The sequence below is a fragment of the Vipera berus genome (genome assembly GCF_964194415.1).
Source record: "Vipera berus genome assembly, chromosome: 5".
Lineage (NCBI taxonomy): Eukaryota > Metazoa > Chordata > Lepidosauria > Squamata > Viperidae > Vipera > Vipera berus.
Window position 1 is genome coordinate 47,037,655 of NC_138207.1, and position 25,963 is coordinate 47,063,617.

The 25,963-nt window shown below is 39.7% G+C and overlaps 1 protein-coding gene across 5 annotated transcripts in view; it reads left to right on the top strand.

Moving 5' to 3' along the window:
- Positions 1–25,963, top strand: part of KCNIP2 (potassium voltage-gated channel interacting protein 2) — a gene marked incomplete at both ends in the record, with an annotated part of 124,284 nt that overhangs the window by 86,489 nt on the left and 11,832 nt on the right. Inside the window, one exon of one of the 5 annotated variants that reach the window (XM_081328957.1) lies at positions 13,061–13,163. The exons of the other annotated variants lie outside the window; for them this stretch is intronic. Coding sequence (XP_081185083.1) covers positions 13,061–13,163 — 103 coding nt within the window. Of the gene's footprint in view, positions 1–13,060; positions 13,164–25,963 lie in introns of those variants that run through there. 5 annotated transcript variants of the gene reach the window in all.

Here is a 25,963-nt window from a genome sequence, read left to right on the forward strand (position 1 = left end):
TGATATTCTTTTGTTAAATGAGAAAATTCTGCTTAGCTTTCACATAACATCAGGAACATATATACCTCAACATGATACAGTAGATTTATCTACTAAGGTTTTATATATTGATAAGGATATAGCATAACTCATAAATAACAGTGTGAACACGATTAATATTGGTACTATGGTGAGAATTTTGTGCATTTTAACTTGTAGTATGAAAAATAAATTTCTCTTCTGAAACAAAGTTTCTGCTTTAATGGCCTTTTTTTATTTTGAGTCAGTCATTTTCTCACAGTCTGACCTGTTGTATTTCATAGGGTTGCTCTGGGTACATATTGGAAGAATAATGGTATGTATGCTATGTTGCTATATCCTCAAAGAAGATATACATCTAACAAATGAATAAATAAAACATTTCAGCCCTGTGTACTGCTGTTGTGATGTCGTTTCTGGACTACTTCTGTTTTCCTTTCTATGTTATTGCAGTTCAATCAGGAAACTCATGGTGAACATGACTTTATATATATATATCCTATCAGGTATGATTTGATGGTTACACCAGTCAGACCAAAATAGTCTTCTTATTGCACGAAATCTGAATGAAAGGAGGGAGAGAGAGAAAGAAGTGTGTCCTTATTATCTGGAATGCTCCCTAGTTTCTAGTCCATTGGAATTGTAAATGATTGTGCTGTTGTTTGTCTCTCCTGCAGTTTCATGGCTTTCACATGAGAATGTTAATTTTTTTAGAGGATAAAAAAGAAATGCAACTTCTTTCAACTTATCCAAGTAGTGAATTCTGTCCTTGGAACGGGTGTGAGCTGCAGTTTCAGCACCCTGGACACTTCATCTGCTGCATTCAGTACCCTACCGTATTCAGATAGATGACCAAAATATTCTACTATGGAGAACATAATATGAAGGAAGCATTCACAATCTACAATCAGAGTTTGAGAGAGACTAATTGTCAGCCTTCCTAGGTACTGTAGAATTGACACAAAAAACATGACCAGATGAGCTAATTATACATTATTGTAAGGCTACATTAATAGAATCTTGCAAGTCTGATAGTACAAATATCCTGCTGTCTCTTTTACAGCCTGGGAAGTTAGGGAGGTGTCTTTCTGCCCATTATGCAGCTGTGGGCTATGCCCCCTCTTATCTAATCATTCCCTAGGCAGCATCTCTTCCCTCTGTCTCTCAAGATCATTCCCACATACCATTATACTAATGGAAGTTGAAATGTTTTTTTAAATCACAATCCAGGGCCTTTCTTTGAAAAATAATCTCTTTCCATAATTTTTGAGCATAATAAGCTTTGTAATGGAGAAAAGAAACACTGATAAAATGTGGAATGTATTTATATTCAGAAAGAAATTGCAAAAAGTTTTTTATTATCTTAAATGCTTTATTAAATTGTAAAAAGATTTTTATTATCTTAAAAGCTTTAACTTTCTTACAATCATTATAAAAGTGGTAAAATCATACTTTTATTGGTGGCTAAAAACTTAAAATAATTTTATTGATAACAGAAGCTTATATTAAAAACCAATATGTTCAATTAGACTATATTAAAATTTTGTGGAATATATGTATTTTATGAAATATTATTATATTATTAAGAGACCAAAGTTCCAGAATTCACATTCTGTAAGCAGATTGGTGATTTCTCTGCCCTGTCCAAGGGCCCTAAGCTACATTACTGTATGAAAAGTTTTAAGAAGTGCTTAAAATAGCATGAGTAATCTGGTTTTGGAGTGGGGAGATACAACAAACGTTTTGGAAGTAGTACAGATCAGATTAACTATTAATTATTTTTACTAGCTATTATTGCAGCAAAAGCTTGCAATTAAAGTTTTTAAAAAGTTTCAGTGCTGAATTTGCTCCTAAGAGAGGTTCATTAATTCTGAAGTCTCACAATCCTCCATGTTTTGTTCTTGTATGGCTGGGGATGTGAGGTGTTATGGGAGATTCATCTTTGAAGAGGATGGTGCAAGACTTGGTCCATTATTAGGTGTTAAATATTGAATCTGGTCCAAATGAGTCTAGTTGATTAGTAGCTGGTCCAAAACTTCAGATTCCCTTGTGGACATTGTGGCTAAGAAATCAGCCTTGTTTAAGCACTGGCTGTACTTTGTACCTCTCTTTTAAAGTGACTCTTTTTTATGACAGTAGAGCGTATTATACAAGTAGTCCTCAACTTACATCCAGTGCTTTTTTTGTTATAGAACTCACCGGAACAGAGTTCCGGCACTTTTTTTTTGACGGATTTTCCAAGTTTTAAAAGTAACTTTTGAAAATTGAATGTTTGGTCCACATGGACTTGAATCGCCCTGTTGAGCACAGCAGGTCGGCGGCAAAATTATCAAAACGGTGCATGTGTGTCGAGTCTGATGCATGTGTACTTCGTCCAACTGCTCGGCTTGCGATTGGCCATGTGGTCGCGCACGGAGAGCTTACTGTGGGCGGCGACCATTATGTTTCATTACACAACTGACATGTGTGGGTGTGTGTACAGTGATTGACTACATGCGAAAGGTAAATAAAAGATTAACAAGATGTGAGTTCCGACACCTTTTTTCTTACAAAAAAAGCACAGCTTACAACTATTCGTTTAGTGACTATTTAGAGTTACAGTGGCACTGGAAAAAATGACTTATGACCAGTTTTCACACTTAAGACCACTGCAGCATCCCCGTGGTCACGTGATCAAAATTTGGTCACCTGGTAACTGGTATATATTTGTGATGGTTCCACTGTTTTGGGGACATGTGGTCACCATTTGTAATTTTCCTAGCCAGTTTCTGACAAACAGAGTCAATGGGGGAAGCCAGATTTGCTTAACAACTGCAAGATGCACTTAATAATTGTAGTGATTCGCTTAACTGTTGCAAAAAAGGTCATCAAATGGGACAAAAAATCACTTAACAACTGCTTTGTTTGGCAATAGAAATTTTGGGCTCAATTGTGGTTGCATATCAAGGACTACCTATTAAGCTTCTCAGAGAATTTTTCATTTCTAAATCTTAATGTTATATCTTCTGTAAATATAAGAACAATCCTGTCTGGATAGCACTAAGATTTTTAGTGATTTTCAAGATTTCTTACCTCCTGGAATGAGAACATTTGCTGTCCTGATATTTGGTGTGGATAGCTTGAAGAATGCACTTTTTTACCATATAATGGTGTTGTTTATAATAACTTTTGTATCGACTTATAACAGTTCATTTAGCGACCGTTTGAAGTTACAACAGCACTGGGAAAACTGTCTTGTGACTGTTTTTCACACTTATTTATGACTGTTGTAGCATCCCCATAGTCACGTGATCAAAATTCAGATGCTTGACAACTGACTCATATTTATGATGGTCACAGTGTCCCGAGGTCATGTGATTCCCCTTTTGCGACCTTCTGACAAGCAAAGTCAAAGGGAAAGCCAAATTCAACAACCATGTTACTAACTTAAATTACTGTAGAGATTCACTTAACAACTGTGCCAAGAAAGGTCGTAAAATGGGGCAAAATTCATTTAACAAATGTTTCACTTAACGATAAAGTTTTCCCCGCAATTGTTTTTATTGGGTATTGTTGTAGATTGTGATGTTAAAGAAACTAACTTGATGTTGAACATGATAACAGCAGCACGGTTACTGGTGGGACAATATTGGAAGGATAGTTTGCCCACTGTAGAAGAATGGGTGTTTAAAGTTTCGAATCTTGCAGAAATGTCTAAGATTTCTGCTTATTTGAAGGATCATTCACAGGAAAGATATATTTCAGTTTGGAGGAGATGGATAAATTATATTCAAAACAAATATGGGACTAAAAAGTACCATTTAGCTTATGAGTAGATTTTAGTGGGATATTGTTATTGGTACGTTGTTTGTAGTTATGTTAAAAGAGAGTTAAAGCGCATTATGAATTTGGTTAATTGTATATTATGCATAATTTTTATTTAGAATATGATTATTGTAACTATAATCCTGTATTTAGCTCTGGGAAGTGGGGGGGGGAAGTGGGGGGGTTTGGGGTGGGAGGGATTTGGGGATATATTGTAAAATTTTGTTTTTGTAAAACTCTTTAATAAAAAAAATGTTTCACTTAACAACAAATTTTGGGCTCAATTATGGTCGTACGTAGAGAACTACCTGTACTGCTGTTTGATGGCAGTAATTACACATTAATGCCTTGTTTAAGCTTTCCTTGTATATTCTGTGCAATATTTTGCCAAAGTTTCTCCTGCTGGGAGTGTGGAATGGATGAATCATGTAGAAAAGGTGATGTGACTGTTTGATGGGGTACTTCTCATATACCATTCTGAATTTTTTTCTGCATCCTGTGTCTGTGCTAATAGCAGGGCTAGGCCAAGAACTCCTCTGCTATGTGTGTGTGTGTGTGTGTGTGAGAGAGAGAGAGACACTGCCTGTAAGTCTCTTTCGGTTTGCATGGTCCTATCAACAAGACTTGCATAGCACAATTATTATTCCTTAATCTCAATTATGGAACTAACTAACATATAGAATACAGTTTTCCAGATCTGGTCATGAAAATACAAAAAAAAACATGATGAAAGATGGTGAGGTGTTTGGAGGGTCCTATAAAGAACTGTTTAAGAAACTAGATATATTTGTCCTCAAGGAAGAAGGTATAGACCAGGGGTAGGCAACCTCGGCTCTTTTATGACTCATGGACTTCAACTCCCAGAATGGGAGGCTCAGGAATTCTGGGAGTTGAAGTCCATGAGTCATAAAAGAGCCGAGGTTGCCTACCCCTGGTATAGACCATTCTCCATAATTCCTGAGGACAAGAATCAGTGGGGGTGAAACTTTACAGACAGAGATCCTCACTTGAAATAAGGAAGAATGTTCTGGCTGTAAGATATATTAAACAGTGGACAGCCTACCTCCTGGTGTCTTGAGTCCTCAATCAGTGCAGGTTTTCAAGCAAAGTTTGGACAGCTATTTGTTTAGGATAGTATAAAACAGAGATCCCCAACCTTTTGGGCACCAAGGACCAGTTCCGTGGAGAGAGGTTTTTCCATGGACAAGAGGGTGTGTGGTTTTGTGTGCTGTCTGCATCTCGTGGATGGGGCTTTCTCTGGCATGCCACAGCCCGGTACTGGTCCACAGACCGGGGGTTGGGGACCCCTGGTATAAAAGATACCTGCCCAAAGCAGGAAGCTGCACTAGAAGATCTTCAAGGTAATTTCATAATATAAGAAGTTGTGTGTGTGTGTGTGTGTGTGTTTGTACATATGTGTGTATGTATTTTATAAGGCTGGCCAACTTTAGAACAGTTCTGAATGGTGGGAATAATGAAATCATTACTAAAACTTACAAATTAAAAAAGCCACAGTTCTTGGGAAGAAGCAATCATCCATTCTAAAAACAGTCCAGTATGCAGAACCCATCATTCATTGCAATCAAAGTCCTGAGGCAGAGCTAATTTGTCAGAACGCTTTTAAATATGAACAGGGTGGTAGCCAGATGGAACTCAGAGAAAATGTTTTTCCAGAGGGCAGGTGCTGCAACAGAAAACATGCTTCCTAGATCCTATCAGACGACAGTGTTTCACAGATGGAACCTGGAACATGCCAACTCTGCCTGATCACACAGTTCAGGCAGAAACTATGGAAACACATGGTCCCTTAGATAACCAATCCCTATGCCATGAGGTGACAGCCAGCACCTGGAATTACACCTGTAAGCCTTCTGGTACTAGATAAATGGCTGCATTTTATATTTTTTTAAACAGAAGATCACCAGTTGCTTGCTTCTTTATCCTCATAATCCAACTGCAATTTGTATCTAGATACAAATCTAGCACTAGTCCAATCATCCATAGGTCTACTTAGAGTTCACCTCTGCTTACTTTTGAGTAATTGAGTTTTGAATTGCAGTCTGGATTTACATTCATTCCTATGCCTACCTATTGAGAAGAGAGCAGACTTTCTACTTTTCTTCCTTCTCCCAGGATAGATAAATAGTATAAATCTGTAGCCCAAATAAAAAAATGTTGAGGAATAAATGATGTGTGGATGGATGACATACAGCAGTTACCTTTCTTTTCTATTTTAGGCAGTTATCTTTTTTTCCAAAGGACTAATTCTTCTTGCTTATCTTGCATCCGGCTATGCCAGATGGCCACAAGAGGCCACTCTGCTATAGATCTATCTCTATCTACCTGTTTCCCTGGTAAAGAAAGCAGACAGGATATTGACCGTATAAAGAGAGTTGCTGAAGAATGAAACATTACGGGGTAGCTTGTTAATGTTTAGATCTTGACTCTTACAAACAGCAATCAGTTTCCATGGGATAACCTGTCAGGATAGACAGTATGGCAAGAAAACATCACAAGTTGCTCAGGTATTTCCTGACCAAGTCAAATGACTTATGGCCACAATTGGGATCTGAATTTCCATTGCTAAATGATGCAGTGTTATAGTGCAATGTCACATAGTCACATCACTTAGTGACTTAGCAGCTACATTTGTACAACATTCTAAATTTGATTAATGCTATTGCTGGTTTTTTGTTTTATTTTATAGTTAACAGTTTAGTCGTTCTGTGAACTTGGCATATCTGGTTAGTTACCGTATTTTCCGGCGTATAAGATGACTTTTTAACCCATGAAAATCATCTCAAAAGTTGGGGGGTCGTCTTATACGCCCAGTCGTCTTATACGCCGGAAAATAGTACATAAATCAATCGAGCGCCCCCGTTCTTGCAAAGCAACTTCAAGCCTCCTTAGTCCAGTCCCCCCTCCAACGTGACTCTCCCTTCCCACCCCCAAGAGCGTCTCAGCCCCTTCCCCTCCCCCTTGCAAACGCCAGACCCCGGGAGCTCTTGCGTCTATTCCAAAGGGTGGGTGGAAGGAAAAGCCCCTTTCGGCTCCGGCTTGGCTGCAAGTCAGCGAGCCCGGGAAGGCACGCCCTCCCCTCTCACTGTGGAGGAAGCAGGGCAGGCTGGCATCAGGCGGGAGCCGGCAGGGCAGTCCTGCACACGCGCGCACTCCCCGGCTGCTAAGGAGTGCTCCTTAACAGCCGGGGAGTGCGTGTGTGCGCAGGACTGCCCTGCCGGCTCCTGCCTGACGCCGGACGGCTCCGCCGATGCTGCCTCAAAAGGGAAGAGCGTGAGGCACCTGCCATGGCTCCCCGAGGACTCCTTAGGAGCCGGGGAGCGCGTGCGTGCACAGGACTGCCCTGCCGGCTCCCGCCAGACACCAGCCTGCCCTGCTTCCTCCACAGTGAGAGGGGAGGGCGTGCCTTCCCGGGCTCGCTGATTTTCTGGCGGATAAGACGAAAAATCTTGAAAATCATCTCAAAAGTTGGGGGGTCGTCTTATACGCCCAGTTGTCTTATACGCCGGAAAATACGGTATGTTCAGTGTGTTTTGTGAATCTAAAAATGGATTAATTTCGTGACCAGGTTAAGGATTTTTAAAATTTATTTTTATCCCACCTTTATTACTTGCATAAATAACTCAAGGTGGTAAACATACCCAATACTTCTTCTTCCTCCTATTTTCCCCGCAACAACCCTATGAGGTGAGTTGTTCTGAAAGACAGTGACTGTCCCAAAATCACTCCCCCCAGCTTTAATGCCTTGGTAGGCAACCTTGGCTCTTTTATGACTGGTGGACTTCAACTTCCAGAATTCTTGAGTCAGCTGACTCAGGAATTCTGGGAGTTGAAGTCCACAAGTCATAAAAGAGCCAAGGTTGCCTAGCCCTGGCCTAAGGGTTTGTAGCCTGGTGCCTTAACCATAGACCAAACTGGCTTTCTTTGTTGTTTGAATGCAGCCATTATGTCTGAATTCCTTTTGTCTGTGGTACGTACAACATGCAACTTTTTAGATCTTCTTCTGAAATCCCTTCCTCTACAGGTAGTCCTTGACTTATGGCCACAATTGGGATCTGAATTTCCATTACTAAATGATGCAGTGTTAAAGTGCAATGTCACATAGTCACATCACTTAGTAACAGCAATCCTGGCACTCCCTGTTGCCACTGTTAACCCACTTCCACCAGTAATTAGGCAAAGACCCACCCTAATCCAAGCCATTTCCATTTCTCTCAGCTCTGAGCCCCGGAAAGATAAGGGACTGCTTACTCTTGAACTCCCCCAAACTGCCTATTCTCTCTCTCTCTCTCTGCCCCCCCCCCCGTCATCTCTTCCTGCGTGGCTCTGGATCTGCTTGCCATGCTGAGGATCAGGAACTTCTTGGGGTGCTGCCAATCAGGAGCTACAAAAAGCCCCTGAGTTGCAGCACAGTGCAAAACTGTAGCCACCCCAAGAAAACCCAGCTGTCCTAGCAGCGGGGTGCCAAATTTCAGTCACTCTGGGAAGCCCCAACCTACCCCAGTAGCTCGATACAGAGCTGCAGCTGCCCCAAGAAACCCCACCCCAGCAATGTGGCGCCAAAGCCCAACCTTCCCCAGCAGCATGGCACAAGATGCAGCAGTTGTGGAAAGCTCCAACCACCTCAACAGCACGGAGCAAAGCTGCAGCCTCCTCAGGAAGCCCCAGCCATTCCCAGCAGTGTGGCACAAAGTCGCACTCACCTCCAGAAGCCTCAGCTGCCCCAGTCAGTTATCCTCACCACCCAGACTCTGCTGCCCGAGCTGAACTTTGCTGTCTTATTGCTTCTGTTGCTGAGAGTTGTGCCTGCCCTGGGCCTTTGCTAAAGCAACTGCTGGTCCTGTGTGGTCATCTTCATGGGGAAGAAAGCCTCACATGGCCAGCAGCTGCCTCACAAAGGCATGCTTGGTCATCAGCAGGAGCAAGAAGATGGCAAAGTTCAGCTAGGCTAGAAGGGGCCAAAGAATGCAGGGACCAAAACAGTGGGTGGAGATAGGTGATTGGGGGGGGGGATTTGAAGTGCCTCTGTGGTTGTAAATGCAGGTGGACTGCCAAGCACCTGAATTTTTATGACTTGACTCTGTAGACGCTGCAATGGCCCTCAGTTTAGGAATCAGTTGTAAGTCCCTTCATTTAGCACCACCGCAACTTTGAATGGTTGCTGAACAAAGGGTCATAATTCAAGGACTGTTTGTACTTCAATTCCCACCAGACATATTCTCCTCTTAGATCCCTAAATTGGCTTCGGTGTGTCTTGGTCCTTCATTTCATCATCTGCATTTCAAGTGTGCAGAAGGGAACCTGCTGCAGAACTGAAGGGATCTTCTTGGCATATTATACTGTAGATTGACTATAAGATTGACTTTTCCTGAGGAGATAAAAGAAGACAAACATTTGATGGATCCTAGTATAAGATGTATTCCCTTGGATGTTCATCTCTGTGAAAAAGGTGAGCCATAAGCAACCTTTTACCAGCAACACAAGATTAGGTTAGATTCTTTCATCACGTTAACCAACCTTGATAGCTGTTTATTAAATAAGCTTCAAAGTTCTAACATAGAACATTCTAAGCTCTATGATATTGTTTGCAAACCACACTGGCTAGGTGCATGCATTATACTTTAGCTAACCAGCTAAGACAAGCAAATGTCTGATGCTTAGATCTCGGCTCCCAAAGAAGCCGTATAAACTTAAGAAATGTATGAAGTCATGAAAGCTTCATTTACTCTTCCCTGCAGTTTTTAGAATTACAGTTGATGCAACCAATCTATTGTTGGCCTTTTTACTTTTAGCCTTGAGTGTTTTTGTAACATTGATTTGGCTCCCTGCTATTGCAGTTTCAGTTCCCACATGCTGGCTTTTGACAACTTTGGCTTTTCTTTTAATTGACAATGATCTTTCTGTGCTGCAACATTGACTCTTGCTATTCATGCCATATTCTACGTCTCCCTGGATCTTAGCCAAAGCTGGTACAGGAAAAGCAATAGCGGGGACTATACGTCGCTCAAGCAGTAAACAACAGCCTAATCAAGGAACTACCAAGGAGAAAGCAGCACCCCATCAACACTGGCAGCAGGCTGCTTTATATTGTTGTTGTTGTTGTTAGCTGCGAAGTCATGTCCGACCCATCGCGACCCTATAGACAACATTCCTCCAGGCCTTCCTGTCCTCTACCATCTTCTGGAGTCCATTTAAGCTCACGCCTACTGCTTCAGTCACTCCATCCAGCCACCTCATTCTCTGCTGCTTTATATAAACAGAGACAAAACCCGCTCACATCTATGACTGAGGATGTTACCTAGTCTGGTAACCAAACATTTGCAAGCAAACAGCCAAGCTCAGAGAACACCAAGGATTCCAGAGAAAAAGCATCTGGGTGGGGTAGAAGACACAAAGACTTAGAATCACCTGTATAGGTTTGCCTTAACTGAGACTATTAAGAGTCTATCAGGTTTCATGCAATGTTTACTTCCTTTCTTGATTACCTGAATAAGCTGTATATGGAGCAACTCTTTAAAAGTATTTGGGAATTACAATTCATGTGCCATGTAGCAGGTAGGCAGCATTTTTATTTTATGTAAGAGGTTTCTGTTTTTATTTGGTTTTATAATTAAAATTACTGTGGATGTTTTAATAGTTATATCGTGTACCTTATAAGTCACTACATAGGATAAAAATTGGAACAATGTAGTAAACGTTGCAAAGGAACAGAAAAACAAGCTGCTTGATTATAGTAAAGATATGTTTGTGGTGCTACTGTGTACCAGATAGAAAATCAGGTTTTCTGATATGTTTCAGCACCAATTCAGTATTCATCTTCCAGACAAAAAGGCCTATTTCCTCAAACATAAGTTTTATAACTACTGATGCTCCAGGTTTGCATTTCTATTTTACTTATTCTAACAGGCTATCTGCTGCATCATCCATAATTATAATTATTCTGCATATATTTAAGATTTACTTTATCTCAGTCTATGTTTTTCACATATGGCTTTCGTTTGACCTCATTAGCCTACCTTGTCAATGTAACATCCAGTTCTTGAACTGGAACATCTAAAAAGGTGTGGCAAAAAACAAAGTGAAGATCTATCAACCTACCTACTTACCTACCTACCTGTTCACTCATTTTTACAATGTTTAAAGGCATTTTTTAGATTTTTTAAAAATGTTGCCTTTATTACTTTACAGCAGGGGTATCAAACTGATGGCCTGCAGGCCAGATGCGTCATCCCAAAACCGCACCCACCCCATTGCTGGCAATGGAGAAAAAGCTCTGATATGTTACGTGACGTCACGTGACATTGTGAGTTTGACAAGTCTGCTTTATAGGTAACTCAAGGGTATGAGCGTACCTAATACTCTTTCCTCTTCCTATTTCCTTCACAACAACAACAACAACCCTGTGAGGTGAGTTGGGCTGAGAGAGAGTGACTGGCCCAAAGTCACCAAGCCAGCTTTCATGCCTACGGTGAGATTAGAACTCACAATCTCCTGGTTTCTAGGCCAGCATCTTCACTTCTACACCATTCTTCCTCCTCTTCCTATTTTTGTGTTTTTTGAAATGTGTTAGTAACTGGAGAGTAAAACTATTCAAGAGATCATAACCAATTGAAGTCAATTTTTGTGATATGGGGGACCCTTGCCTTCTTCCTGCCTTCTAGAGTTGGAGCTCCTGTCTTAAGATTCTTCTGCCTGCAGAACTGACGCCAGTGCCAGCCTGGCAGCTTCCCCCGGGCTATGTTTATCTGAGTGATGTGCATAGTCTGGATAGAGCCTCCCCCTTTTCTGAATCCTGGCACCAGGCCTGGCATTTTTCTTGACTTTGGTGCAGGCAGATCCTTCAGCATACTGAATGAGGTGTCAGTTATGTTGGTAATTAGAAAATTTTGGGACTGCTGACACTTCGGTACATCTGTAGCAGTTCAACAACAACAATTTTTGTTTTCTTTTATATCAGGCCGTATGGTAAAAAGTTGAAATAGAAGTAATTGGCAAGTGAACAAGAGGGGGATCTTACAAACGTTGACATTTTGGGCTTAAAGAATTGGCAAATGCTATTAAATTTTATTTTTTTGGCAATTTGATTTTACCAAACTGAAGAAGTGGCAGCTTTTAAATTTGTGGTATGTGCTTTGTGTATCAATTTACAGCATCCAGAAATATACCTCCCTATTGCCATTCATCACATCTTTCCCAATCAGTTATCCCTTTAAGTGCTGAATGAAACATTTTTGAAGTGGAAACCCTGAAATCTGCAGTATTTCCATAGAGGCCAGTTCTTCAAAAACCAATCTGTTGGGTTTCCTGTGTATCCAATGGTTTAGTTTATCATTGATACCTTGACTTCAATGGATCTTATATTTTAACTAGCTTGAAGTAATAGTAGTGTCGTCCCTTCCCCAGTCTCCAGCAGGTGAGATAGCAAAAATACTTGAAATGATGGAGAATTTGTCTAACAGAATTATGAAGAACAATAGGAATAAGAATTGGGAAGAGGCCACATGTAATCAGATATCAGTGTCTGTGTGGGATGTCTGTGTAGGCTGGATATGAAGGAATTATGGATGACAAGCAGAGTGCTGAGACAGTGCTGAAAGTTTGCAGGACATATGAGAATATACAGCATTAAGTTCTTTCCTTTGCCCCAGGAGTTGGACCAGAGCAGTCAATCTGGGCCCAAGTCTCTGCTCAGTGGAGGGCTGGGATTTGATATACTGAGGTGTCACACAAGGGAGGTACTCTGCATAACACTCCCTCCCCAATTATACTCCACCTCCCTGAGTGTAAGCCAAGATCCTCTTAACTCTCCCATCTCCTTAGCAACTGCATTAAGCAAATCGATTCAGTTGGTGTCATTGGAATGGGATGGGAGGGCAGGGCTCCTGCTGCACATCTCTCTTCAGCCCCCCCCCCCCCGTACTTATAAGCTTTCTTTGGTCTTCCACACTCCCTCCCGCCCTTTTTCTTCTTTGTAAGCCAAGCAAACGTAGCCTCTGAGCTACTAAGGAGAAAGTCCCACTTCTTCTTCTCTTCTGTGACTTACTTAGGCAAAGTCCTTTGGGGAGGGCCAGAGGTGCACTAGTACGGATTCTGATGCAGAGTGATCTTCCACAGCAGGACTGAAAGCAGAGGCACAGGATGCAAGAATCCACAAGCTAACCTGGGGTGAGGGAGCAGATTAGGGTGGGCTGGGGGCTGGATGCCATGAGTCCCTCTCACCATGAACCTGGAAGGCCTGGAGATGATTGCTGTTTTGGTGGTTCTGGTCCTCTTCATTAAAGTGCTGGAGCAATTTGGGCTCTTTGAGCCTGTCTCCTTGGAAGGTAATGTACAGGGAAAGTGGGAGGGAGAGGGGAGTAATGCCATACTTCCAGGGCTGGCGGCAGAGTCTGCTTTAGTTAGTGAAAGTGATCATTCTAATCATGATAATGAGAAGTTAAGTATTTTATTAAATAGTGAAGATACTCGCAGAGTTTCTGCTGGAGGACTTTAAATGGATGCTAAAGGATATAGAAATGGGACACAGAGCAGAGCCCATATGGGGTGGAAGCAGCCAAAAGACATGGTGTTGGATGCATATTCAGGAAAGAAGCAGCAAAGCCAGTCTTGGATGAGAGAAATGGAAACCACAGTGTTTTCTTGCTATTCAGTGTTCATTTGAGGATTGAAATGAGCTTTGAGTACATAAAATTTCAAAGCAGCAGGTCCGTCAAACAGGCACCCGTCGTGGCAAACTTTTATAGCTGTACTTGGTGTACCTTCTCTAACTGTGTCTGGTGTGTGAATAGGCATGCCAAACTGGTCCTTTTTTTTGCTTGTATTCGCTCACATGTGAAAAATATTTCTGATATGGTATGCATGTTTAAGAATAAATGGACTGTGTATGAATAGGTGAAGTATATGATGAAAATAATATGTTTTTTTATATACACATTTTCATTTTGTTCGAAAGAGCTGTAGATAGTTGAACTGACTGTCCAGTTCTATAATCTATAGTATGTATTAATTAGTAGGGGGCAAATCTGTATACATTGCTGAAAGTTTGCTGGGATCTCTTCCCTTTTTCATATTTGTCCTTTCTTTTTTCAGAAAGGTCAGGAAAGCATTTTTTTTAGTCAGAACTTCTAGGGAAAGAATGAGAATCCTCACTGCAGAGTTACTGGAGGGTTAGAGACATTATGGAATGTATGTTCTCTACATAATTAAGTGGGTCTACTGATTTTCTTTAATACAGGAATAAGATATGGGGTAAATAAACAGTTAGCATATACATTTTCTCTAATGAGGATCTGATTTTCTATTCCTGCCAATGGGTTAGACAATTGCTTATTATGGACATGATTTTAAATCCTTTAAATAAAATTAAAGAAGCAATTCACTACCCAAAAAAATGGATAAATGAGAAGGCTCTAGGCCAGTTTATATTTTGCTTGCCCATTAATACCTGTACAAATTTAGATTCTATGTTACTTTTTCTACTATTGGCATCAATTTCTTTTGAAATGTTACTTCAGGGAAGTGTGTTTCCAGGTTTTGGGAGTTTCTGAAGGGCTTTCTTAAGTAAGGGAATCCTGGATTTCCACTCAACCTCTTCAGATTTGACTGGATATTCAATTTCAATGTATCTGAAGGTGTCCTGATTCTCACCATTAGTTTAGAGAAACAGCCTCTTTATGTAAGATAAGTTTCATGTAAGCAGATTGTTTCACTGGGACAATAAAATCACTTTGTCTGTATTTTCTCCCCTTAGCATTGGGTTTTGTGCTATTGTATTATATATCTTTATGCACGTCTTGATCATATTGTTTTTCAGAATCTTATTGGTTATGTTGAGATTGGGATTTTCCAGAGATCTCTCTGCTGGAAAAGAACTTCCAGTGACCTTCCAGGTGATTTAACTAGCAGAAACAGTATAATTAAAGTGTTTGACTAAGCCAAATTTTAGCCTCAGGGTTTCTTAGATAAATGTTATACCAAAATGAATGCAGTTATTCATTATGTACACATGGCAGCATAACCCAACCTCATGTCCTTAGAGGAATTGCATTGTACTCCCCATCATCCCCAACTAGCATGCTTATAGATATTCTTTTTGAGAATGATGAGAATTGTGGTACAGTTTTTCAGAACAGGTCAACTGATGAGAGAATTTAAATTTTGTATAAAGCATGAACACACAAATTTGGATATAGAAGTGCAAAAGTAGCCACCCACCCATTTATTCTGATATGCACATTTCTTTATAGCACACAGAAGATATAGAAAATTCACATTTCTAGAGGGGGATACAAATCACTCTACAGAGCTCCATTCTCTTTTGTCTTGCATCTTTATAAACACTCCATAGATGATACACTTTCCTGTGTGCTTCATCTTAGCTTGGCGCATATGGAGAAGAAGGATACTCATGTGCAAATTCTGTTTCTTTATTTTAGTTCGGCATTCAACACAATAATTCCTCAGCATTTGGTGAACAAACTGGGCCTATTAGGTTTTAATACTCCTTTATGTAACTGGATACTTGATTTCCTTATTGATAGGCACCAGGTTGTGCAAGTTGGAAGAAAAGTTTCCAACTCCATCTCCCTGAGTACAGGTTCCCCACAGGGCTGTGTCTTGAGTCCATTACTGTTCATCTTGATGACCCTTTACTGCTGTGCCCAATCTGCTACGAATCATATTGTGAAGTATGGAGATGACACGGCAGTGGTGGGTCTTATCCAGAATGACAATAAAGATTCTTACAGGAAAGAGGTGAAGGCTCTGGTGGACTGGTGCAATAGAAGTAACCTGGTTCTGAATGTTAATAAAACAAAGGAGAACATTGTAGATTTTAAAAAGAGCCAGCATAGCCATACTTCTATATCAAGGCTGCAGCTGTGGAGGTGGTCAGCAGTATCAATTATCTGGGGGTACAGATAACTAAAAATCTGACTTGGTCTCTCCACACATCATCCTTAGTGAAGCATCTTCATTTCCTGCATTAGATGAGGAGAGCACATCTTTCTCCTTCTGTCCTGACCACTTTTTACAGAGGCATGATTGAGAGCGTCTTAACAAACTGCATCACTGCTTGGTTTGGTGGTAGCAGTGCCTCAGATAGAAAGTCCATACAGAGAGAGTGGTAAGGACAGCTGAGAAGATTACAGGAAGCCCACTTCCCGTTCTTTGGAGCACTGCTTATAAGCACTACGTGCTTAGAGCTTGAAGCATTGTTAGAGACCCCACACACCCTCTTCACAGTCTGTTTCTGTTTCTCCCCTCTGGGAGGAGGTTTCAAAGTATTTCTAGCAGGACTACCAGATTCTATAACAGCTTTGTTCCCTATACCATCTGCTTGGTAAATTTGCAAGATTTGTTTTTCTCTCCATGTATATGTATACATCTGAACTAGACTGTGTTGTTTCTCTGGGTCATGTGTATGTATGTGGATATATGCATATTTTTGTCATGTTTATGCAGTGTATGCAGATACTCACCCTTTGAGAGCTGTATGCAATGAAATCTCATCTTAATGTGTGCTGATTAATGTACATTTATAGTGACAATAAACTTATTATTCTATTCTATTCTATTCTATTCTATTCTATTCTATTCTATTCTATTCTATTCTATTCTATTCTATTCTATTCTATTCTATTCTATTCTATTCTATTATCACTATATGAGTTGGTTCATATACCTCTGCAGTTACAGATATCCATGGCTGCAGATCAGTCTTTCTAACCTGATTTTATGAAGTTATGTTGGACTTCATCATATTGAGTTACCAATAACTTAATTTCTGGCTGTAGATTATGGTGGCCAGGAGCGAAAGGAATGGCAATTTGACACATTTAGAATTGTCAGGTTGAAATACAGTTAGGAAGAGTCTGCAAAGCAAAAAGTCAAAACTATTTGCTGCTCCATTATACCTGAAGAAATAAAGTTAGTGACAAGTTCAGGAACAAGATTCACAGCTCCTCGAATCTGTCCCTTCCCTCCCCACCAGTTGTCTACAAAGAAATTCCAGAAGTTTCCTTCTTGAATCAGACTATAATTAAGGGGATCTGCACTTCCTGATAACCTCAGCAAAAGGACAGGTGGTGCCTTCATTTAGAGAATAGGGGACAAGCAGTTGCAAATTTCAGAAGGGAAGCCCTGAACATTCCAAAGGAGATTAATTTATTGACACCTGATTCTTTAAGCTCTTTGCAATAAGGTTTTAAATCTAGTTAGATAACTCACGACCAGCTGGATCATCCTTTTAGAGATATTTCCTAAACAGAGAAGACCATAGTGGGAACAGGAGCAATTTCCAAATCAGGTGAAATTGAGTTTTTCCGAGTAATCAGAAAAACTGTTTAATGCAGTGTTTCTCAATCTCAACAATTTTTAAATGTGTGTACTTCAACACACATCTTAAAGTTCTGAAGTTGAAAAACATTGGTCTAGTACGTGTGTTTGTGTGTGTGTATGTTTTCCACCAATACTCAAAAGATACATCCATTGAAAGAAGAACAATTGGTACTTGAATTCTTGGCAGGGGTACAAAGGGTAAAGAAGGGCATCCATCAACTGGGCCTTGAATGAAACAGTGGATTGGCTAGAACCTTTGGTTATTGTAGCTGATGTGGAGGAGGGGCTAAAATCAGGAACAAAGACTAACCTCTGAAGGCCGCATCTTGGAAAACCCCATAGTGAATTTGTTAAATCTATCTTCTTCTTTAGTGGCAGTATTTTTGAATCTCCAATGCTACATAATTTGGGCAGAGAGCATATCTAGAATAGTAGTTTGCAGTAAGATTATTACAAGTTTCTGACTTCAACCACACCTAATTAGGCTTTTTTAACAATTAAATATTGGGGAAAAATACATCTCTTATTATTACCTTATTGACAGTGCAAATATTGTTCTCTGAGAATAGGTTACAGGGCAATTCTAGTGAGTCTATCTTCAATCTGCTATGACTCTTTTGAATGATTGGCTCTGTCTTAGAGATTAATAGAAGGCATTGGGTAACCAATTTGTTAGATATGTCTCATAAAATCTTTTAAGAATAGTAGGTGGACTCTGAAAATCTTATAACCATCTGTAGCAAATCCAAGAACCAGCCTCTCTGTTTTCTAAATATGGCAGAACAAGACTTGAAGACAGAATAAGAAGTACGCCATAAGGACTTGTTTAACACATTATGGTAAGGTCTAATCTAAAAACTTACAAGTGGAATATAAAGGCAATGCCCATTTATTATTTTCTCTTCCCATAACTGATGACCAAAGGTATATATTCTTCTTGAATAGAAGGGTTCCACATTTCCACAGAATCATATAAAGCTGATCTTCAAGGAAAAAGAAATAAAATGCACAGATTGGTACAGATGTTACAAGGTTAGGCAACAGTAGATGTAAAATGGATCTTTGAATTGTAGGCAATTATAAGCTGAAAATGAATCAGCAGTGTGATATAACTGCAAAAAATGGCAAATACAATTTAATTACTTCAATAAACATACAGTTTCTGAAGCACAGGAAGTAATTTTTCCACTCTATGCTGCCTTAGTTAGACTGCACCTCAGGTGCTATGTTTACTTCTAGTTATTTATGTTAAGAAGGTTCAGACAAAGGCAACAGCTGGTCAGAGGACAGAAAACTGAATCCAGTGATAAGATGCTGAGTGAAATGGGTAGATAGTATTGAGGAAAAAAAGACTGGAGATAATAAATTAAACATTGTGCTAAAGAAGAGGGGGTCAGAATCCATTCTACACTTCTCTGATTTATAATACTTACTGCTAATGTGATTTTATATTTTTATATTTTTCTGTGGTTATTTTTATATGTAGTTTTACACATTTGTTGTGTACTGCCGCATGTTGCTTCAGTGAGAAGGGCAGCTATATAAATGTTATGAAAAAATAAAATAAAATAAATCAAAATAGAATATGCAAGATTCAGACTAATAGTCTGTAGGAAGGAAAAGATAGTTCCAGTGTTAAGAAAACATTCCTAAGACAAGTTTGATGCTGAAATCAATTGTCCTGAGAAGTAGTCTGCTTTCCTTCACTGGAAATTAATTACCCATATAATTAAGGATAGGTTAGACAATCATCTCTTGTTTTAATCTGGATCCCTATAAATTGAGCTGGGGGCTGGATCTGATGATCTACATGACTTCCTTGAATTATACAATTCTGTCTGTCATTAGAAAGAATAATGTCTCCTCATGGTTCAAATGCTCTGTTGGGCAGGTAGGGGAAGGATGATGGTGTGACAGGGTTGTATCATCCAGTTTAATCAGGTGTTTTGTAGGGTGCCTGAAATAAACATCCATAGTGAAACAAATTCCAGCTGCTAGTCAGGTTGGCTTCTATGTATGGAATCATAGAATATCTTCAAATATCTTGTGTTAGTCCTGCCAAATATAGCTTGAGATACTATTTATGATGCTGTAAATATAGCCTACAACTTCACTGTATTAGAAGAGATCAAAGCTTTATTCACTCTTAAGCTTGGCAGAATTGCTTTCTTCTGCATTATTTTTCCCTGGTAAACAGTAGCCTGATAAATTTATTTGAGAGACTCTAGTTGGTGAATTCTGTTGATTCTCTTCTTACCAGAGCTAGAACGAAACCGCAGCATTTTTATTTCCCCAGAGGACTTTTTCAGGAAGAAGTGCCAGACAAGACCCTTTCTGATTTTTGTGTGTGTGTTTTATTTAATATATATATATTGATGCTCCAGATTTCTATATCATATATGGACTTCCTTCTTCCAACAAGGAAGCATATTTTTGGGGTGGCTTAGGGAACATTCATGTAGGTCAGTCCCTGCAACTGTGCCCAAACTGATCCTTATGTCTTCGGCACTCAAAACTGTCTCTACCTCTCTCCCCGTGTTATTTTTGACCACGAAAGTGTTCCCAAGCATTGCTGTATCATGCTCCCTTTAATGGATAGAATCCCTCCATCAGCCCACCACAATCAATCACCCTATATCTGTGGTTGTGCCAAAGAGTGTGCTGTGTTTTTTTTTCTGGCTGCTGCCCAACAGAAAAAGGGACAAAATGAGGTAGGTGAGAGTTGCTGAATCAGGAGACTGTTGATGCAGCAAGCCAAAAAAAAGGAAAAAACCAGTCATCTTCATATTCTACAAGTTTCCAGAGTTTTTTGTGTTAATCTGTTGCATCTTAAAGCACCTTGAGAAAAGGAAAAAGCACAGGAAAATAAAATACAGAAAATAACAGAAAATCAGTGATTTATCTATTGATAGTTGTCATTCAGAAAAGAATTGTTCAGCATGATACAGACCAGTGTTTTTCAACCTGGGCAACTGTATGATGTGCAGACTTCAACTCCCAGAATTCCCCAGCCAGCAACACTGATGAATTCTGGGAGTTGAAGTCAGCACATCGTAAAGTTGCCATGTTTGAGAAACACTGATACAGACAGTCTTGAATCAGTTCATTAACATATGTAAGATGGTAAGCAACAGTGATAAAGATTAAGATGATTAAGAAATAATAAACTCCTTAATAAAATAGGTTCAGCGACATAATGTATCTTATGGTGTTTTCCCCCCAAAGAATTACCACCTTGAGGTCAGCAACGAGATGCTCTGGCTGGTGAAATGTCCCTCATTGGTGTTTTTTTTGAAATTATCATTTCTGATGTCTGATTTCTTTCTATTCATTATTTTAAATAGATGCTGAAAACTTTATATAGTGTAGTCCAGACATGTCAAACACAAGGCCCGGGGCCCGGATCCGGCCCGCGAAGTGGTTTCATGTGGCCCGCAAAGCCATCCTGGAAACAGTGAGGGAACGGCCCCCACTGCCTTGGCCCTGGCCCAGAGACCCTCCTTCTGCCAGAGACCCTCAGATCTGTCCCACTCCTGCCCAGGCCCCCATAGGCACCCTTGATGCGAACGATGTAGAGTTGGCCATGCCTACCCAGTAGGCCATACACACTCTAGCCATGCCCACCCAGTAGGCCATGCCCACCCTGGCCATACCCACCCGGCCCCCTGAGGGCAACCGCAATGCTGATGCGGCCCTCAATGAAATTTGAGTTTGACACCCCTGGTGTAGTCCATAATGCTGACATGATATAATCATACTATTAGAAAATAATGGAAATTGTATTTCATCTGGAGGGCACTACTCTGGGGAAAAAAACACCATAATCCTTTAACTTTACTGTAATCACTTTATTATGATGCAGCAAAAATCTTTTTCCAGATCTTCCCAATGTCTTTCTTTTCTCTACCAATCTATTAATACACACAAATAGTACAACTGTCATTGCCAGATTATTGAGCAAGAGATATTTTCACTGCATTTTTTGACATTGAATGGAGATGAAGAAGGTCTAAGATGAAATTACTAAAAGGAAGTTTAGCTTGTTAAATAGTCATCGCTTATAATAGCTGCTGAAAAGCTATACAGGTAATCCTTGATTTATGACCATAATTGAGTGTGGAATTACAGTCGTAGGTTGTTGAAATTGTAAGTTGAGAAATCCTTTGACTGGACCCAATTTTTTGACATTTTTTTGATGGTCATTAAGTAATTGGCATAGTCATTAAGTGAATGCCATGGTTGTTAAACGAATCAATTTTCCTCAATGTGTGTTTTTTGCCAGAAACCTGAAAATAGGTTGTAAGTAGCTTTGGGGAGGTCTGTCATAACTTCAAATGGCTATTAAGTGACTGGTCATAAGCTGAGGACTACTGGGAGTGCTTCAATAGGCAAGCTGTGAGTGTAAGCTAATCACACGTAAACACTAAGTTTAAACAACTTCTGATAAAAGCTTTTTGTAAATGTATACAAAAGTGTTTTAATAGTTTAGGAAGGCTCCACCACAAACCATGCCAGGCAATGCCAGGGATTAATGGCATCTGGAGTGGTGTCCTTGGAACCCATTCTTTTGAAGGACATTGCCATCTTTTCTACTACCCACAAGCTTCAAACTGGCTAACACATTGGTGGTCCAAAACCTGGACGTATTAATAGGAAGAGAGAGGGTCTATAGGGCAGATTGAAAATCTGGTGTTATTGATTGTGGCTCTTAAAATGCTGGCATCAATAATTCAGAAGAACAATTGGCAGGAAACAGAGTAAGTGTGTGCCTAAGTGAGGATGTGACAGAGCTTGCAGGGAGGAAAGAAGAGATAAAAGTCCAACTACAAGAAGCTTGCACATAATCAAGTCTGCAGTGGATACTAGACAAAAGTCCTGATTGAAATTGACAAGTGTGATTCTGTGCACTAGGAAGAAGGGCACAATTAGAGAGCCAGCTGTGGAATAAAAATGTGAATTAAGGTGGTAAGAAGCTACCACTAATCCCCACCATCACCACAAAAAAGATGTAGGTTAGTGCTTCTTTAAACTTCCCAGCAACTTCCAAAACATCTTGGATGCAGAATGGGAACCCTGGCATATGTCAACCATTTGCTGGAGAGATCAGAAAAGGCGCTTCCAGGACCTGCCTTGTTTTTAAAATGCAGCTTTCTTGTTTGAGTTCATGTTCAACATAAACATTGGTAATATTAGGCATCATGGAGCTTCTGAGAATAACAGTGATTTCCTCTTGTAATGTCTGTGAGGAAATCCAAATTATAAATTTAGTAAATTTTAGTATAGACCAGCTTCTCTTTAAAAGAAAAGCACACATTTTATCAGAAACACACATTTTCAATTAGAGTGGCATGCCTTTAGCTGTTTTGATGCTTCCTATTTGTTCCATGGCTCCTCTTTGGAATTTATTTTCATGGAAAATGAACCAAAATATATTTAAAAAATACCTTTCTTATCATGTTTTGCAAATGCAGCATATAATTACTGAGAATTCTCTATCATATTTACCTTAAAGAGGAATTTTTAGCCATATCAAAAAGCTGCCAAGCCCAGTTGCAAAAAGCCAAAGCAATGATGAGAAATTTACATGAGATAACAAAAGTTATGAACATTCCAGGTTTGTTCTCATTTGCTTACTCTAAGATTTCAGTTTATTTTACTTTTATTAGCTTCTCACCAATAGGTTTGTCTTCTTTGCCTATCACCTGCCATGAGATGAACAGTTTTGCAAGGGGTTCTTTTGGGGATCCACTTGGTGCCACCTAACCTCTGTATAAGCTGAGCCTTATAGCAGATGTTTTTTAAGGGTACTGACCAATGTTAGTGATATAATATTTATTTAGGATTTAAAATAATATTATACTTTTTTGCCCTTTCCAGCAGTATAAAAATATAAAGGCATAGTGCTTTTCACCAGCCATAAGTATTTATTTATTTATTTGGATTTATATACCGCCCCTCTCCCAAGGGACTCGGGGCGGTGTACAGGGCAATTAATGTGAAACAGAAGAAACCTGTCACTAGAATAAAGGTTAGTACAGGGAAAAAAATGAAATACAATTGTAACATAGACAGCAAGAGGCATGAATTCTCATTTAGGTAAGAATGGGATAACGCACTATTATTAGTTTATATTTTCAGGGTTGAAGTCACAAGCGGAGGCATAAGGGACTTATAACTGCTGCAGAAAAACTGGAGTAACTTAACCTGTTCTGTTCCATTGTTTGGAGCAATCTTCCTTTCTTTTTCTCTAATATTTTATTCATATGCTTTATGTATTTTAACACGTTCATTTATATTCATCAGAATGGTCTGTCATTTCAAAAATATATTTAAAATATAAATACTTAATATCAAAATAAGGGACAATGACAGAAGCAATAAAATAGCAATATAACACATAGTGAAAAACAATTTAAAGCATTTGAGAATCATAGTGTCTTCATCTGGCATTAGAAATAGGTGCTAAATTTAGTGTCAATAAATTATAGTCAATTGCTTGTATGCCATAATATGAGTCAACTGAGTAACCCATAAGGCCATACCTCCCATTCAACATGTCTGAATGAAAATTACCAGTAGTTTAGGTACTAGAGTTTAAGGTACTACAGAGCAGGTACCATGATAGAAAATGCTCATCTCCTGAGTCCCATCAAAAATAACTCCCTAAATGACAAGGACCTGCAATATGCTTCTGGTAGACTTGATGTAATCAGGAAGAGTGGTCCCTCAAATAACCTATCTTAACAACATGAAAGGCTTTAAAAGTTAAAAGTAGCACCTTGAATTGGAGCCAGAAGCAAACTGCATACTAGTACAGCTCATAGAGCAGAAGTATAACAAATACCACTCTAGGGCCACATAGCATTCTGTACCAGCTAACGCTTCCAGTTATTCTTCAAAGGCAGCCCCATGTAGAATGCACTACTGTAATCTATTCAGGAGTTGACTAGAGCATACGTGACCATAAGCAAAGCCTCCCAATACAGACATGGGTGCAACTGGGGCACAACATGAAGTTGTGCAAAGGCCCTTCTAGTCATGACTCTCACCTGTTGTTCAAACAGGAGTCATGAGTTCAGGATGATCTCCAAGCAGACCCCCAAATTGCGTACTGGGTCTGTTTGGGGCAGTGCAACTCTACTTAGGATGAAAGATGATATAGAACCCAAATTGGCAGGCCCCAAACCCACAGCCATTCCATCTTGCCAGAGCTCCAGTGAAGACTTTTGTGCCTCATCCAGACTCCTGGCACCCCCAGGCATCAGGATATGACATCAACAGAGTTTCTCAGTTTGTCAGGGCCAGAGATGTATAACTGAGTATCATCAATGTAATGATGATACCTCATCCCATGATGATGCATGAGCTTATCCAGTGTCTTCCTGTAAATATAAATAGGAATGGAGAGAGCACTGAACTCTACAGCACCTCACACAGTAGGAGTCAAGAGCAGGATATCTCCAATCACCACTGATGGGTACTGATTATGGAGAAAGGAGGAAAACCAGCATAATACAGTATCTCCATCCCTAAGCCTTAGAGCTGATCCAGACGGTAACTATGGCGATGGCATTAAAGGCTGCTGAGAGATAAACAGAGCCAAGATGGGTGCACAACTACCCTACAGCTCCTGCAGAGATCACCTAACAGCATAACCTCTCATATTCAGGCCTGAATCCCCACTGAAAGGGTTCCATGTAATCCACCTCGTTCAGGGTCCTTTTGCATGACCACTTCCAGCACCTTACCTAAAAAGGGGAGGTTAGATATCAGGGAAAGCGATGGCTCTTTTTTATTATTTATTTTATATTATCTAAAAAGGAGTAAAACGTAAGCATAATGGCGATAGAGATGTAGATACACAAAGAGTATTCTAACAAAGATGTGAAAGAAATATGGCAAAGAAAAACCACAATATACCATTATAATAATATATGTGAAGATTTCTTGAGGATAGGGACAAGGGCCTCCTTAAGAGATGAAGGAACAATCCTCTCACCCAAGGAAGAACTCACCACCACCAGAACCAGCTCACATGACACTCCCCAGGCAGCTTTAATCAGTCAAGAGGGACGTGGATCTAACAGATGACCAACCTTACAGTCTTGAGAACCCTCTACACTTCCTCAGGTCCATCAGGTTCCTATTCCTAGATAACAGGACAGAACTCCAAAAACCAGGCTTTCTCCTGGCACCTGCAACAAAGCTAGTGTCTTGTTATAGAATAGTTTTATTCTATTTCAGTCATTACACTTTCCCCCTTCAATTATTTTCCTTTCACTGATTTCAAATAACATATTATGCATATTGCATACATAAATAAAGAACTGGTTGACCTGGAGGTTAAACGTAAGAAGTAAAACCTAGGGGAAGGGTTTTTAATTGTGTTTTATAGATTGTAATGAGCCACCCAGAGTCATTGTATGAGATAGGTGGTTGTATAAGACCCGTAAACAAACAAACCCCACAATGCAGGAAAAATGTTGGCTTCCATCTCATCTCATTTTGATAAAGAAAAAATAAACTCGAGTCCTTTTTCAACAGACAGTTTTTAATGTATACATAATGCATGGCTGTGCAGTGGTGTTTTTTTTAGGTGGATGACTTTGGATAAATTGTAAGAGTTTATAATTTGATTAAGGTTTTTGCATTGTTTCTGCAGAAAAAAAGAAGAGTTGCATTGGTTGTCGTGTTATGCCTCTCTGTATATTATAACAATGCATATTATTTGTTCTGTGTCCTCCCAACATTCCCCAAACCCAAAAATGTGTCTTTCTTTGCAACA